This window comes from Electrona antarctica, assembly GCF_951216825.1.
Source record: "Electrona antarctica genome assembly, chromosome: 23".
Taxonomy (NCBI): domain Eukaryota; kingdom Metazoa; phylum Chordata; class Actinopteri; order Myctophiformes; family Myctophidae; genus Electrona; species Electrona antarctica.
Genome location: NC_136804.1, coordinates 20,888,007 through 20,904,562, shown reverse-complemented (window position 1 = coordinate 20,904,562; position 16,556 = coordinate 20,888,007). Strand labels below are relative to the sequence as shown.

Below are 16,556 nucleotides of genomic sequence, written 5' to 3'. Positions count from 1 at the left end.
GCGGTGCCATGAATAAAAAGAAAGGAAACAATGAAAAAACGGAAATTAAAATTCCACTGAGAACGCAGTTTTTAGGATCGTAATATCTCAAATTCTTCTTTTTGGACCAAAACAAGCTTGATTTGCGGCTCATTTCTCTAAATTATATGATCCTCGGTTACAAAATGTATGTTTTGTGTGAATAAAATAACATTCGTGGGACACTTCCTGACTCGCTGTTTCCATTCCGTTTGAAGTGAGTTCCTTTCCTTTCCAGCCACTAAATGAGTTAAGGACTTCCCGAATTGACACCAGGGACCTCCATAGAAGAAGACTTTTACAACTATAGCAGTGATTCTCTGCCATCTTTGTTTCAAGGACCCCCCAACTATGCATTGAGATACGGCCCCCCATTTGATACCACTTTGAACTCTGGGACCCTAATCTGCACTGTAGTATTTAACTCGGAGAGTGTACAAATGGAACCAAATGGACCTGTTTGGACACATATGGGTCCATTTGCTTCCAATCAATCATTTGGCTGGGGAGGCCCCTGGAACTCCCTCAAGGACCCCTGGGGGTCCCAAGACCCCACTTTGAGAGCCACTGGTTTAAGAAACAACAAGGCCCTGTTCAGACTGACAGCCCAAAAAACAGCCTGCAGATTGGAGGTGTGTTGGTTTTATACAGTCAAATCTGATTCACATAAATCAGTTTCCATGTGTTTTTTTCTTTGGCTTTTACCATCTTTTGTATTACACAATACTTACCTTTTCAATCCTGCACCTAACAAATAATGCAAAGTATAAAAACAGTAAAACTAATAAAACTAAATAGCACTTTCAAAAATGAATAAAAACTAACTGAAAAAATATTCAAAACAAACTAAAACTAAACTAAAATGAAAAATCCCAAACTATTATAACCATGGCGTGTGCGTGATGTCCTTTTCACTTCCACACTCCATCTGTCTCGCTCTCAGAGTTGATGTCATGCTATTCAGTGTGATGTGTGAAGATCCACTCCGTAACGGAGCGCATGTGTGTCAGTGTGTGTCAGTGTGTGTGTGTGTGTGTGTGTGTGTGTGTGTGTGTGTGTGTGTGTGTGTGTCCAGAGGCTGAAGGTTGTCCTTTGTCCTCCAAGTGGGTGTGTGAACGCGTCTTGGTTAATCTCATTGTGTTTTTTTGTGTTTTTTTCTCACGATTTTGCAACCCATTTTTTCACCCAGTGTCAATGATCTAATATAATCCTGGGCTACACTTCCTCTGCCAATTTGGGAGGGCAGAGGACTGACCTCACGCTTCCTTCTATGCATGAGGAGTCCAAGCTGCTTCTTTTCACCCGACAGGGGAGAGTTTCCCCGGCTGGACGTAGCACGTGGAAGGAACACGTTATTCCAACCAGTTCATTTCCCCTCCATCAGGCATCATGGCGGCGCCGCGCGACCGTTTCGCCGATGGCATTAAAAGTGTCTTCCCCCCCTCTATGGACTGCGTAGAAAGGCAGCCAATCAGAACTACGCGTCTGACTAGCATGTCGAACTTCTCATGGGTATTCATAGATTAGTGCTTTTCAAGCCACTGGTAAAAAAACATACAATGAAATATGGATATATGAACTTCATGCAGGAGTTTAGACTGCAGTCCTGAACCTCCTAGTTTGTTTCTTTTTGTAAATAAATGCCCTACTTCTTCATATTACAGTTCCACAAAAAGTAAGAAGATAAACAAGAATGGGGTTTCAAATCCACCGTGGTGCACATCCAGCTTTGTCGAGCAAATACGAACACAATTGGCCCGTGTTCAGGGGATTGAAGCCAGGCGGGGAGGATGATATTTATCACTGCACTTATTCCTACGGGCTGGAGAAGTCGGTTCCCCAACTTTTTAGCTCAAGAGTAAGACCCAAAAGAAAAACTGTGACTCAAACTAGTGAAAATAACATGTCTGCAAACTCACACCGTGGCAAGAATAGCAAAAATACAAGCTCACAACTTTGAACATTTTTGAAAAATCTTTAGATCTTCAAATCTTCTCTTCTGGGGGTCCCTGGCACAAAACTAATTCAGATGACGGGGTCTGCGGCCAATACATATCATTTTGGGGGTCCTTTGGGGGGCACGAACAAGTTTGAGAACTAAACTACTTGGACAAACAGTACAAGTTTTCTACCAAACAGTAAATGTCCATTCATCTGAGGCCAGCCCACTCATGTAAATACCAGAAGATTATTGAACATAATTTACAACTGAAAGTAATCCAAGTTAGACTGCAAATTTTAGTACAGATAACTGCTCCAGACATTTTAACTTCATTCCACAAGCCCGGATACATTCTGTTAAACTCAATCAAGGGAAGAGGGAACGGAGCTATTGCATTACAGTTTGGACTTGCGCACACACACACACATTGAGGACCACAATGAAGAAAGTTCACATAATAATTATGAAAACCACTTGGAAGGCATATTATACTATTCTTTTTTGAATACATCCATCCTTACATTTACAATTATCAGACTGGAAAATCACACGCACCCATACACAGTTTGCTAGTTTAGGTCAAAATTAGATTACATAATACACAGGAGATGGACTATTATTGGGCGTCAGCGCACAGCTAAATCTGTGTTGTTAACTGAACTCTGATGGTGTATAAATAGACCCTTATACAATAGGTCCTTTTCTTTACACATTCATTGTGTTGTAGAGCTGTGACAATGCAGTGGAGATCCCACACAAATCACTAATAATATTAAACCAGGACTGTGTGTTTGTATGCGCGTGCGCGTGTGTGTATGTGTGTGTGTTTGTGTGTGTGTGTGTGTGTGCGTGGCGTGCATGTATAAGCTCTTTCAGAGATGGAGGGAGCATCTACCTGATATTAAAGTTCTCCATCTTCACCGAGGTCCTATCAGAGAAACGATTTGTAACATTTGCTTTTCTGTTACAAATCCCCGGTGAAGAGAAGAATTTGATGCAAGGACACACATAGGATACACCTGCTGCACACGCATAAAGTAATAATAATAATAGCTTGAATTTATATAGCGCCTTTCATGAACCCAAGGACGCTTTACAAAATGTACCAACAACAATCAAAAACAATATGCCATAAGCCTGAGAGAATAAGTGTCTTTTCAAGGCAGCCTTAAAAGAGTCCCGTGTTGGAGCATGGCGAATCTCTATTGGAAGGTTCGCTTGACTGCCTTGGGGAGTACAAATAGTACATGCACACAAACAAATTCTTGTATGTTTTCAAAGAAGTACTGCTTAATTCCCAAAAGGTGTGGACTGCAGCCAGAACACGATCAATTGATGATGAAAGTACCGTAAACATTCTCTGAAAATGCAACTTCCGATTCAAATTCCGCTTTTCAAGTGGGCCCTGATCCAGAAAAAGTTGCACTATTCTGCGCAGCATGTGTGTGTGGGTGTTGTGAGTTAGTATGCCAGACAGCAGCGGTTCTACTGTCAGTGTGTGCATTTATATAGCGCCTTTATCCAAGGTGCTTTACATAAATTGTGCATTACATTCACCCATTCACACACACACATTCCTACCCCGATGGCGGAGGAAACCATGCAAGGCTAACCTGCTCATCGGGAGCAATTAGGGGTTTTGCTCAAGGACACTTCAACACCAACTGAGGATCGGACTGGGAACCTTCTGGTTCCCAACCGGCAGCTCTGCGCCTGAGCCACTGCCGCCCCCACGTTGTGAACGTTAAGTACCATAACAACTTTAAAAGGGAGAGACGGAGGCCTTGGCCACTGGAGTAGTGATCCAGGCTAGGCTGCCAATGCAGCCTGACAGCGTGTCACAGGTTCAAATCCCAAAACCGATGACCTTTGCTGCACATCACTCCCCATCTCTCTCCATTTCCTGTCAGTCTACTGTCCTATCAATTAAAGGCATAAAAGCCCAAAAACAAATCTTAAAAAAGGGGAGAGACAGAAACGTAACTCGCTTAATTGAACAGAGTGAGTAGGCTAAAGGGCTTAGAAGGGCGATAGACACAGAGAGAGGGGAAGTATTGCAAAGCAGCGAAAATAGCAGATCCACAAGCTCTACAAGTACAGGCTTAAAGATCTGATATTTTTGCACACAAAAAAACTGGGTTTTATACATATTTGCAAGTGTGAGAGTGGCAATGATATGTGATACACTGGGCAACACTGGGGACAGAATTGGCTCCACAGCGGTACGCTGCCACTGTAATCAATGGAACTCGTCTGTGGTGTGCTTTATTGTGCTTTATTTTTCGCCTCGCCTTCAGAGGGAAAAAAACAGTAAATATGGACAGACAAATTGTCGTGAAGCCAGCTAGCAGCGTACGGTTCCTGTGTAGCCCCCCCCCATAATTGTCCTGGAGGTGTAGAGACATAGAGGAGAAGGGTCCATGCTACATTGACTGACTACATTAGCTTGCTAATGGAATGTAGGCTATTTCTGACTCTACTGTGACCCATTGCAAGGATAACACCTTCATTAGCACATCTGGGCTCTCAAAAGATCTGTCTCACTGTCGCACACGCGCGCACACGCACGATATCCCACAATGCAAAAACATTATCAACAAGTCCCATGGAGCCATTCTCAGTACCTAATTACCTATGTCACTTCTACAGACTTGCTTTCACCACTTTAAAAGAAAGTAGCAACATTGAACTAGCATGATTCTCTCTTTCAATGTATGGTTGCAGTCGGGCAGAAACCTTGCATGTCCAAAAACATTCGTTTTTTATTATTAAAATAGCCGTACTACAAGCAGCTGAGGGGTTGAAGACCAAAAGGGATGAAACCCTGTTGTTTTTGTTCTAATAATTCCTCTTCTGCTCCCGTGGCCGGTTTTGTGAGATCACACACACGTGGGTGGACAAACAAACATACTACTCAAGTTGTAAGGCATGCGTGGCACGGTGGGTCAAGAAAGCACCTGTAGGCCTACACATTTTATTGTACAGGGTTTACAGTCTTGCAGCATTTACATAACAGGCTGCCGCTGTATAGGCCTGATGGTTCCGCAAAGTTAAGTGTTAAACTATTTTTGTAACCTAAATTGTCATCTGCCTCGTGCGGTGGCCCTAGCAGTCAAGTAGCCCTTGGACACTGGCCCAGTCCATAACCTGTACGACTCCAAGGCAACACCAACGCAAGTTACGTAACCTACAACAGAGTATAAATGTCCATTGAATATGACCTGTTGCGTCACTAGGATTTACCAACTGTATAAATAACCTTCAAGAAAAGCAGGAGAAATCACTTTTTATATCAAGGTAAATCAAATATTCTCTATGTCTTACGGTGTTAATCTATATGTAAATAGCCTGCCTGTACTTGAGTTTGATGCGTGATAGAATGTTGCACAGTGGTTTGAACAGTGCTCATGCATGCAGACTATGATCTTCACCATTTCCAGTCTGTTTAGATTGTTGTCTTTGTGTGTCCAATTTGATGACTTTAAAGGGGCATTTCACTTAAAACATGGGGTTCTGTTAATGTCTACTCTGACTTTTGTGTGCACCCCAGACATTTTTAAGTTGCTTGCTTAAAAATGTCTTTTAGATATTTGATGTTAATTTAATCAGACGCGGCACCCTCCTATATTCGACTTCAAACTTCATGTTAACCGTTAGACTCATTGTTTAGAGATTAAAATATGATTGAAAGCACATTTTAGAAATGATACATTTGCTAATTTGGATTAATAATTATTTAAAATTCTGCAACACTGAACATAGCTTACCGTGTCATTTTGTGTTAAGGTGTTAACTGCCATCTCAATTTCCTTCTTCAGGTTTTTTTCATTGATAACAGGCTTATGATTATGGTTATGGCTGTGATGAATATGTGTTGTGCAGACCATCATGAATGTCAGAGAGAGGATACAGACAGTCTTCATGGCTTCGAGGTACAGCGCAGGTGTCAAGTTGAGATGGAAAGCTCACTAACATACACAGTCAAATACTTTGCTTATTCATCGGGAGATGAAGAACTGTTGCGCAATGATTCTAACGGAGACATGGTTAAAATCATCTGTACCGGACCATGCTGTTGCCATGGAGGGACTCCTGTCACATCGGTAAATCCCGAGGGGGTGGGGTGTGCATTTACACTAACAATAGATGGTGAAATAATGCCACAGTGGTCGCTAGTCACTGCTCTTCTGACATTGAGACTTTGGACTATAAAATGTAGACCATTCTATTTACCCAGAGAAATTACTACTATTGTAATTACAACAGTGTATTGTACATTCCCCCCAGTGCAAACACTAAGGAGGCACTTAGGCCCCTTTTCCACCGGTTGGTTCCCAATGGGAACCGGTTCAGTTCTTTTTGGTTTTTAGTCCATGAGCCAGAGCTCCAAAATTTAAACTTTAATTATGAATTGAGTGGGAAAAACCATACCTATATTAGATTGTTATCAGCATTGAACTTCTCCAATTGAGTACTGTGGAAGGGTTATCAAGTATTAATTTACATCCTATAAACAATTTAATATAGGTCTAGTTTGCCCACCAATTTTGGAGCTCTGGCTCATGGACTAAAAACCAAAAAGAACTGAACCGGTTCCCATTGGGAACAAACCGGTGGAAAAGGGGTCTTAGTCAGGGCTCCAGCGTGCGACCTATTAGGTCGCATATGCGACTTAATTTATTAAGGGTGATACTTAAAATTGAATGAGGTCGCACAGGTGTGACTTGCTGGAAAGATGAGTGGAGGGAAAAAAAACATCCCGCAGTGCTTGCCCGTTCCATTGATTGAAAACATTGGACGTTCGCCTGACGCCCAGTGTTCAGAGCGGCGCGATTACATACTGTACAAAGTCAATTCAAAGACGAGAATTGCGCAAACGGGCGCGGCGCGACCTGCCGCGGTACAAACTGGACGAACCGAGGCGAATATATATATTCAGGTCTGAACGCAGCTTATCCGACACAAATTAACTAATCTTTCTCAGCTGTACAATTTCACTGGAGCGCGCAGCGCGCATATCTAACTGCATGATGATCAGTCATGATCTACACAGCCGACTCCCGACCCAAACACTGAGTGAAACTTAGTAAACGTGTTGTTTGATTAAACATGTGCCACGAAAAATAGCTTCCAAAGCTTGTTATGTTTGCATCGAGGAGGTAGCCTATGTGTCCATACCATACGTCCATACATGCTGATCGGCCAACAAAATACATTAATCTCCCTCCCAGTGAGTGAAGAGCACTGATGCCTGATTTTCTTCGTGTTCCGTGCTGAAAATAGCTGATCTACAAGCTCACAACGCGTCGCGTCCGAGCTTGTAGATCAGCTATTTTCAGCACGCGGAGATATGCAGGCTCTGAGAGCATTCAGAAACTTTTGCCTTCACAATAAAAGCATGCAGCTTTCACAAGTTGGCCCATAAAGACAAGGAAAAGGATTAAGAATTTGGTGGCATTTCACATTGCAAAAGATTTTTTCCAAAATGTAGAAATATTATAAGGAATTAATTTGGATAATGGTAATGGAGATATTGTACAAATTGTCACTTTATTAATCCAAAAGGTTTGGACTGCATTTAATTTTCAACACAAAACCTTAAACTGACTTTCTGTGTGTGGAATATAAATATTGCCTTTATTGACTGAGTGACTTTGTGGTGGGTTGAAACCATCTACAGTGTTTTGAAGTATAACCAGGTAGGTTGCTGTTTTTTACACAGTGACCTTTGTAGGGGGTTTTATGATTCAAACCTTTAATGGTGGAAACCACTACATAAATAAATGGCGCCCGATGTGGGGGCATGATAAGATCATGTATTAATACCATGCTATACAAAGAAAAAAATGGTGCTACCTAATTTGTGGTGGAACACACTGGGTCTGGTACACTAACATCAACAGTGCTTTTAGAGCAGCCCCCTGTCCCCATCTTGGCTTATCAGACCACCGTACGGTGATGCTGGTCCCTGCATATAGGCCCATGCTCACTAGAGAAAACACCTGCGGTAAAGCAGGTGAGGGTGTGGCCTGAGGGTGCTATAGAGGCACTACAAGACTGCTTTGAGTGTATATACAGACTGGGACATGTTCAAGGAGGGACAACACACTGATGTGGAGGAGTATATGGAAGATGTTAGTGTTGTGAAGAACATCACAACACGGCCAATGAGAAGCCTTGGATGACCAGCGAGGTATGTGCAATGCTGAGGGTGCGAAACAATGCTTTTAGGGCAAGGGACGGTGTGGAGCCAACCTGAACCGTGCACAGCGTGCCTACTGTCGGAAAATACAAGGTTTCTTCCAGGATTCTACGGACTGCCAGTCCCATTGCATGTGGCAGGGCATTGAGTCTATAACAGGCTCCAAGGGGGCTCCATCAAGGCATTCAGTCTATAACAGGCTCCAAGGGGGCTCCATCATCCTGTGAGGATATGAAGACTTCCTCAATGACTTCCTCACGCTTTGAAGCCACAAATAACATCCCTGCAAGGAAAACTATTCCTCTTCCAGATGAGCAGGACTCAGTCTGGACGTACATGATGTTCGGAGGACACTGTGAGGTATCAACGCCCGGAAGGTGACGGGCCCCGACAAGCAGGGGCGTTACTAGCACTACGCAGACAGCGCAACTGCGTGGGGGCACAGGGGGGAGTTGCTGTCGGGGGAACTCGCTGACCAGCCTGCGTCGGGCCTTCTGACGTCTAGTTACACCCCTGCTGACAAGATTCCAGGTCGGGTGCTAAGGGAATGTGCGGATCAGCTGCTCCCGGTCCTCACAGAAGTCTTCAACATCTCACTGAAATTTGAAGGGGCAACAGCCTGGTGTAAAGCTGCTACAATAATACTAGTGCCAAAAAAAAACCCCACAATAACATCTCTCAATGATAACCGCCCACTTGCCGCCCACTTCATCCATAATGATGAAGTGCTTGGAGACTCGAGAGGCTGGTGAAGGCTCACATCGTTTCCAGACTCCCCCCCCCACATTTGACCCGTTTCATTTTTCCAATCATGCTAATCGCTCCACAGAGGGTGCCATTGCCTCTGTCCTACACCGGAGCCTGGCTCGTCTAGAGGGGAAGAACACCAGTGTGCGACACATGCCGTGCACAGATGGGAGTCATGTACAGTACATAATCACTGCGTTCCCTGCTGCTAATTAGCTAGGTTTGGTGGAAACAGATGTTGCAGTGTGCAGAGGAAACAAATATGGTCAAATAATGGACCCTTCACTTCTTCATCTTTGGGCTATTTCCTTTGCTGGTGATTTCGTCTGTGAGAAACCTCAAGTGTGCAGAGTGAATATAAAAAATAGAATTCTGTCTCAGATGGGCCATTTCACATACTGTCTGTAGGAAGTAGACCCTTTGACACAAACCAAACTCAGACCTCTTCAAGTGGACCAAACGAAAAGGGACTGCAGTGTTCACATCGTCAGTTCAAGTGAAAGATGACTTCCACACCTGACCCATACCGAATATTCTTTAGGCTTCCTCAAAGAGGTAGTGACTGTGCGCGCGCTGCGCACACACTGTGACACACCCACCACCAGTGGATACGTTCCATTTCCAAATCCTCGAGGCGTGTATTTTAGAACATAATCATTACAACGCAGTTGAACGCACGCATACCATAATGTCTATTTTCAAAACCTATTTTTAAAGTTGAAAGGTTTAATATATAATAAAAATCGGGTCCTGCACGGGCATTTCGGGTATTCTGCATTGCAGATGCCCGAAACGAGGCCTGCAACTTTGAAATGGAACCGACCCGTTCCCCGACGGCATGTCAATATTTTGCACCCGACCCGGCTCGGTTCTCGGTTCGGATCTCGGGTATTCGGGTCCGGGTGGACCCGTGCTGCCCTCTAGCGTGCGTGCGTGCGTGCGTGCGTGCGTGCGTGCGTGCGTGCGTGCATCATGTGCGCTGAATCCCTGGGATGAAGTGTATTTCCTGTGTTGGACGCGGCATCAAAGAAAGTGGGGAGGGAGATCTCAGTGGGGAGGGAGAATGTACGGCAGCTCGTTCATTTGGCAAGCTGTTCCTTCCCCCGTCACGAGGGCAAAGGCATTCAGCAAAAGCAAGACAGAAACACACACACACGCGCGCGCACACTCAAGTCTCCGGCTCTGACTGTACTGCACATCGCCCCTGACTGACTGAAAAGCACACCCTGCAGTGAATACAGGTGTGTGTGTGTGTGTGCATGCGTGCGTGTGCGTACATTTGCGTATCATCGCTGTCGGGTGGAAACTGTGTATGGCCAAAACTGTTACTGTTCAGGAAATGGAAAAATAACCTGTGTTATAATTGAATCAAAAATAGTTATTTGGTCACAAGCTCATAAACAACCCACAGGCACACTTAAGTTAACTAGAACTTTGTTTTATATATACGTATATAAAAATAGCAGAACTGTGGTCGAAACTAAACAAATAAAACCATTAAAATGAAATATGGTGATATACAAGGTTTCTGCCTGACAGCAACAATATACTGCATGTGTGCTTGTGTTCATGATCATCGTGTGCACTCGCGCACATGCGTGTGTGCGTGTGTGTGTGTCAGGAAGTGGAACACCCTGCACTTGACTTTACCCAGCACAGGTTCCATAAACAAAGTGTTCACACTGCAGCAACAACACCTGACTGACTGCACTGTAATTACTAGGAGCGGGCAGGAAGCAGTCAACACAGTGTGTCTAACATGGAATCCAATGAGAGAGAGAGAGAGAGAGAGAGAGAGAGAGAGAGAGAGAGAGGGAAACTGAGCTACACTTCCTAACCACTGGTCCACTGTAACAAGACATCAGAGACACATATACTTCACATGCATTACAATCCCAAGAAGAGTTTTAAAATATGACTAATGACAAAACAAAACTCCCATAGCTGCTGGGTGAAGTACAACAATGTCAAAACACAGCACCAAGATTTGTGAGCTATTATGACAGAAGGATGTCTAATGGAAAACAACGACCTTAAGGACTGCAAATCAACAACGACCTTAAGGACTGCAAATCATTGTCTATCCGCGCCCTGTTTACACCAGATGACCTCGGTACATAGACAACTGTTGATATGGCCTTCAGCACCATAGTGTCCTCTTATAAATCCTTTCTGAAAACGCACTTTTATACTTCATTGTCAACTACTATTAATCTTCTTTTCTTTTTTTTTGTAGATTTTTTGCTGCTGCTCATTATATTTTGCCGTTTATTGAAAGGTGCTATATAAATAAATAAAGTTGCATTATTATTTTATTATTCTAAAAACAGCAACTACCTTTAATTAAATTACATTTGAATAAATACTTGTCACAAGGGTGTTTATACCAAGAGAATGCAAAACATTGATTCAATACTGCAATGTAGAAATACTCTGTTACAAGTAAAAGTCCTGTATTCAAAAAGTATTGGCGTCAGAATATACTTAAAAGTAACAAAATATGTTTTTTTTAAATAATTGTAAAAGTGCAATATTTGAATCTGAAATGTAGTGGAGTAAAAGTATATTTTTTGGGGCGAAAAACTCCAGTAAAGGACCTCAAAATTGTACTTAAGTGCAGCACTACGTAAAGTAAATGTACTTAGTTACTTCCCACCACTGCATTCATTTATATATGGTCGTCCCCCAGTGAGGTTCATACCAGCTGTACTCCACCACTAGAAGAGCCCATTACATAGGCCTAGTGCTTATTACCCTGTGTGTGTGTGTGTGTGTGTGTGTGTGTGTGTGTGTGTGTGTGTGTGTGTGTGTGTGTGTGTGTGTGTGTGTGTGTGTGTGTGTGTGTGTGTGTGTGTGTGTGTGTGTGTGTGTGTGTGTGTGTGTGTGTGTGTGTGTGCGCGCGTGTGTGTGCGCGTGTGTGTGTGCGCGTGTGTGTGTGCGTGTGTGTGTGTGCGTGTGTGTGCATACGGCAGAGCAGAGTCTCACCGCGGCTGGTGATAATCGGAGAGACGAACATAAACAAGACTTAAAGCACAGCTGAGCTCAATGGCAACAGAACAGCCCCTCTGGGCACAGCCTGGAGGGCCACAACAGCGTGCGCACACGCACACACACCGCACACACACACACACACACCGCACACACACACACACACACACACACACACACACTGGCAGGAGGCCAGGAGCAGATGTGTGTTACAAGCTAAACCCCCCTTCCCTGCAGCCTAGCAGGGTTGACATGCCATCAGCCCTGCAGCAGCAGCAGCAGCAGCAGGCTAATTCCACCACATTCCAACACGGCTTTACGCTGCAGTGATGATCCCCGAAACATCTGGAGAGCTGGCGCTGCCATACCGCCGGCCGGAATGTTACTGCCATTTTGACAAGCTCCCAGTCACGTTGGCCCACGTTTATTTATTGTTTAGCTTGTAGATCTGCTATTTGTTTTTCAATGTGGTACAAGGTTGTGTGTGTGTGTGTGTGTGTGTGTGTGTGTGTGTGTGTGTGTGTGTGTGTGTGTCCATGCAAATGGTTTAAATTCATGAGCCTTCAGAATAACACCAGCAGCACCTACTTCAGAGCGGTAATGTAGCCTATCGCTATCATTTATCAGACAGTGGAGTGGAATGTGAAAATATATACATCTAATGTTCATCTCGCTTGTCATTCTGTAGATGACAAGCCATGAATAATGCAACTGCCCTTATGTCAAAGGCAATGAAGATAACAGTACACACACACACACACACACACACACACACACACACACACACACACACACACACACACACACACACACACACACACACACACACACACACACACACACACACACACACACACACACACACACACACACACACACACACACACACACACACACACACACACACACACACACACACACTATGAGCTTGGTAGATCTGCTATTTTTCAACAGCTAAAGTTTAAAATAATGGTTAAAGTGCTTAAAAGCTAAGGAGACACAGATACGTCCTCAGGTCTAAATGGGTTATGGGGTGGAAGGAAAGAAAAGCGCGTAAGTTTTCAACTCACGAGAGGAGAGGCTTCCGGCAGAGCACCAGGGCGTCGTAGAGAACACACACTCCGAAGGCGGTGATGCCCGTCTCTTTGACCAGCATGGCACAGGTACCCAGCAGCAGGCTGCCCACCAGACACCCCGGAGACACCGTGGGGGGTAGGCCGTCCCCAGAGTCACACACACCCACACTCCTGTTGGAGGGGGGGAGAGAGAGAGGAGTGGGTTATGACAGTGGTTATCAACCATGTATGGAGTTGGGGGCATTGAGGGTAAGGGGGTGGAGGTTATGGGACTTGGGGGTATGAGGGCCCCCCTAACCCCAACCCAAAGGGTTGGGGTTAGGGGGGCATGGGGTGTATGGGTATGGGGAGTTGTGGAAGTGTGTGTGTGTGTGTGTGTGTGTGTGTGTGTGTGTGTGTGTGTGTGTGTGTGTGTGTGTGTGTGTGTGTGTGTGTGTGTGTTTTTGGGGTATAATGTACAGTGTTCAATAGCACTGATTTATGCAAAAAGAAAAAAATCTAAAACCTCAAAACTGGAGTTTTCTCGACAGTAACGAAATATTATGTGACGTGTCAAGCAGCTGACCACATTGGCGGTTAACTTAAGCTCAGCTGATTCTTTGTACTTCGTCTTGCTGTCAGCGCTGCCACTGACGCTGTAATATAATACTGTCAGCGCTGCCACTGACGCTGTAATATAATACTGTCAGCGCTGCCACTGACGCTGTAATATAATACTGTCAGCGCTGCCACTGACGCTGTAATATAATACTGTCAGCGCTGCCACTGACGCTGTAATATAATACTGTCAGCGCTGCCACTGACGTTGTAATATAATAATCGTCTTGCTGTCAGCGCTGCCACTGACGTTGTAATATAATAATCGTCTTGCTGTCAGCGCTGCCACTGACGTTGTAATATAATAATCGTCTTGCTGTCAGCGCTGCCACTGACGTTGTAATATAATAATCGTCTTGCTGTCAGCGCTGCCACTGACGTTGTAATATAATAATCGTCTTGCTGTCAGCGCTGCCACTGACGTTGTAATATAATAATCGTCTTGCTGTCAGCGCTGCCACTGACGTTGTAATATAATAATCGTCTTGCTGTCAGCGCTGCCACTGACGTTGTAATATAATAATCGTCTTGCTGTCAGCGCTGCCACTGACGTTGTAATATAATAATCGTCTTGCTGTCAGCGCTGCCACTGACGTTGTAATATAATAATCGTCTTGCTGTCAGCGCTGCCACTGACGTTGTAATATAATAATCATCTTGCTGTCAGCGCTGCCACTGACGTTGTAATATAATAATCGTCTTGCTGTCAGCGCTGCCACTGACGCTGTAATATAATAATAGTCTTGCTGTCAGCGCTGCCACTGACGTTGTAATATAATAATCGCTACAATAAGTGCTACATGGTTAAACGCTCTGCTCGCGCAAAAGTAGTAGGCCATGTGGCCTACTTGTGTACAAGGCGCAAGTTGGCACCTCGACAGAGTGCATTTCTAGTGTTAAAGTCTGTTTTTAAAGAGTCCAGGGTCTACTCTGCGGTAGGAAGGCTGTTCCACAGTCGCAGATTCTGTAGGTTTCTGTAGGTAGGGACTAGGGAGTGGCATGCCCGTTTATGCAGTTATGAGTGATTAGCAGGACCTTGTAGTCCATCCTGGCTGAAACGGGGAGCCAGTAAGAATAGGATGGGTGTTATGTGATTGTTCTTAAGGACCCAGGCAGCTGTTCTGGATGTATTGCAGCTTCTGAAGACTCTTGCCAGGAATCCCAATGAGGAGTGTGTTGCAGTAGTCCAGTCTAGAGGAGATAAAGGGGCAAGCTACTCTGCATCTGACTGTGTTAGAAGGGGACGAAGTTTGGAGACGTTTTTGAGATGATAGACTGCAGCTTTGCACAGATGCTTTATATGGTCATTGTATGCACTTTGTTTGCTCCCACCGCCACCCCAGCACCACCAGTAGGCTCTGCTTTCCCAAAAGGATCAAAACATCACTTGCTCATGACTCAAAGGCCCATATATGTCCAGCTCACTATATCACAGGCACAGAAAAGTGTGTGTGTGTGTGTGTGTGTGTGTGTGTGTGTGTGGAGGAGTCTTCTTACCTTATATAGCAGAGGAATGTCAGCAGGAACAGCAGGCAGGCCAACACATCAGCCCTGCCCACGATACCAGACACCTACACACACACACACACACACACAGAGATTATTGCGGTGACATATCCAGAGAATACACAGAACATAATGGGAAATGGGATGCATCAGGTTTCTAGGCTCCGACAATGTGCACAGCTTTTAGTCTTGCATAAAACTGTAAGTAATGTGTGCAACATTATGTCAGGGTCAACGCTGCACTTCCTGCACGCGCGCACGCACGCACGCACGCACGCACGCACGCACGCACACACACACACACACACACACACACACACACACACACACACACACACACACACACACACACACACACACACACACACACACACACACACACACACACACACACACACACACACACACACACACACACACACACACACACACACACACACACACACACACACACACAGTCTAACTAACCTCATATTACCGTACGGTTCATTATGTAAATCTCTAAGATACAGTATTATGTCACAAAGAAAACTTGAGAGAATATTCTTTTCCAATATGACTTCATACGTACGTTTAACCACTTAAACCCCAGCATCCCTATTCTGGGGGTAACATTCACCAAAAATAGCAGATCTACCAGCTGTGTGTGTGTGTGTGTGTGTGTGTGTGTGTGTGTGTGTGTGTGTGTGTGTGTGTGTGTGTGTGTGTGTGTGTGTGTGTGTGTGTGAGAGAGCTCATTAGCGAGTGGGGGAGGATTCAAACACCTAAATTGTATTCATGCAGAGAGAGAGACAGAGAGAGAGAGAGAGAGAGAGAGAAGACTCTCCCGTCTTTCATCCCCTCTCTTCCCCTCCCCTCACTTCCTTTCATCTTCTCCCTCAACATCCCTCCATCCTGCTCTTCGTCTAGCGTTGGGCAATTAACCCGAAAATATATCAAAACCAAATATTAGAACCAGAACGGTAAATGATGCATTTATATAGCGCCTTTTATACAAAACGCTTTACAACACGTATTACATTCACACACACAGGTTCACACACCGATGGCGGAGGCAACCATGCAAGGTAAGGCACCAACCTGCTCATCAGGAGCAGGTTGTGCCTTGCTGCGCAGTGTCTTTCTCAAGGACACTTCCACAGTAACACAGCCTGGGGGAGCCCGGGATCGAGCAGGAGTAACTGAGAAACAAGGTAATCTTTTGATCATTGTGTCTTATTATATATCAACGAATCAACTGCATATTTAGTCTTTTGTCCACTAAAACTAGACTCAAACTAAAACATTTCAGATCTGACTAAATCAAATACATTTTTGTCAAAAGACTATGACTAAACTAAATCAAAATGTACTGTCAAAATCAACACGTATTTGCATCCAGCCCTCCAAAATTGTCCGTGGGTGACGAAGCATCATTATATTAAAAAAAAACAAGTACGAAGCATCGTTATAAAGCAGCCACACACCATAACCACTTACA

The 16,556-nt window shown here is 44.4% G+C and overlaps 1 protein-coding gene across 2 annotated transcripts in view; it reads right to left on the bottom strand.

Moving 5' to 3' along the window:
* The window catches only part of tmtc1 (transmembrane O-mannosyltransferase targeting cadherins 1), a 77,378-nt gene that overhangs the window by 40,872 nt on the left and 19,950 nt on the right, over nucleotides 1-16,556 (bottom strand). For both annotated transcript variants that reach the window (XM_079494633.1, XM_079494634.1), the window contains exons 3-4: nucleotides 15,068-15,141; nucleotides 12,968-13,144 (exon numbers count right to left, since the gene is read on the bottom strand). In XM_079494633.1, the coding sequence (XP_079350759.1) occupies nucleotides 12,968-13,144; nucleotides 15,068-15,141 (251 nt within the window). The remainder of the gene's footprint in view (nucleotides 1-12,967; nucleotides 13,145-15,067; nucleotides 15,142-16,556) is intronic.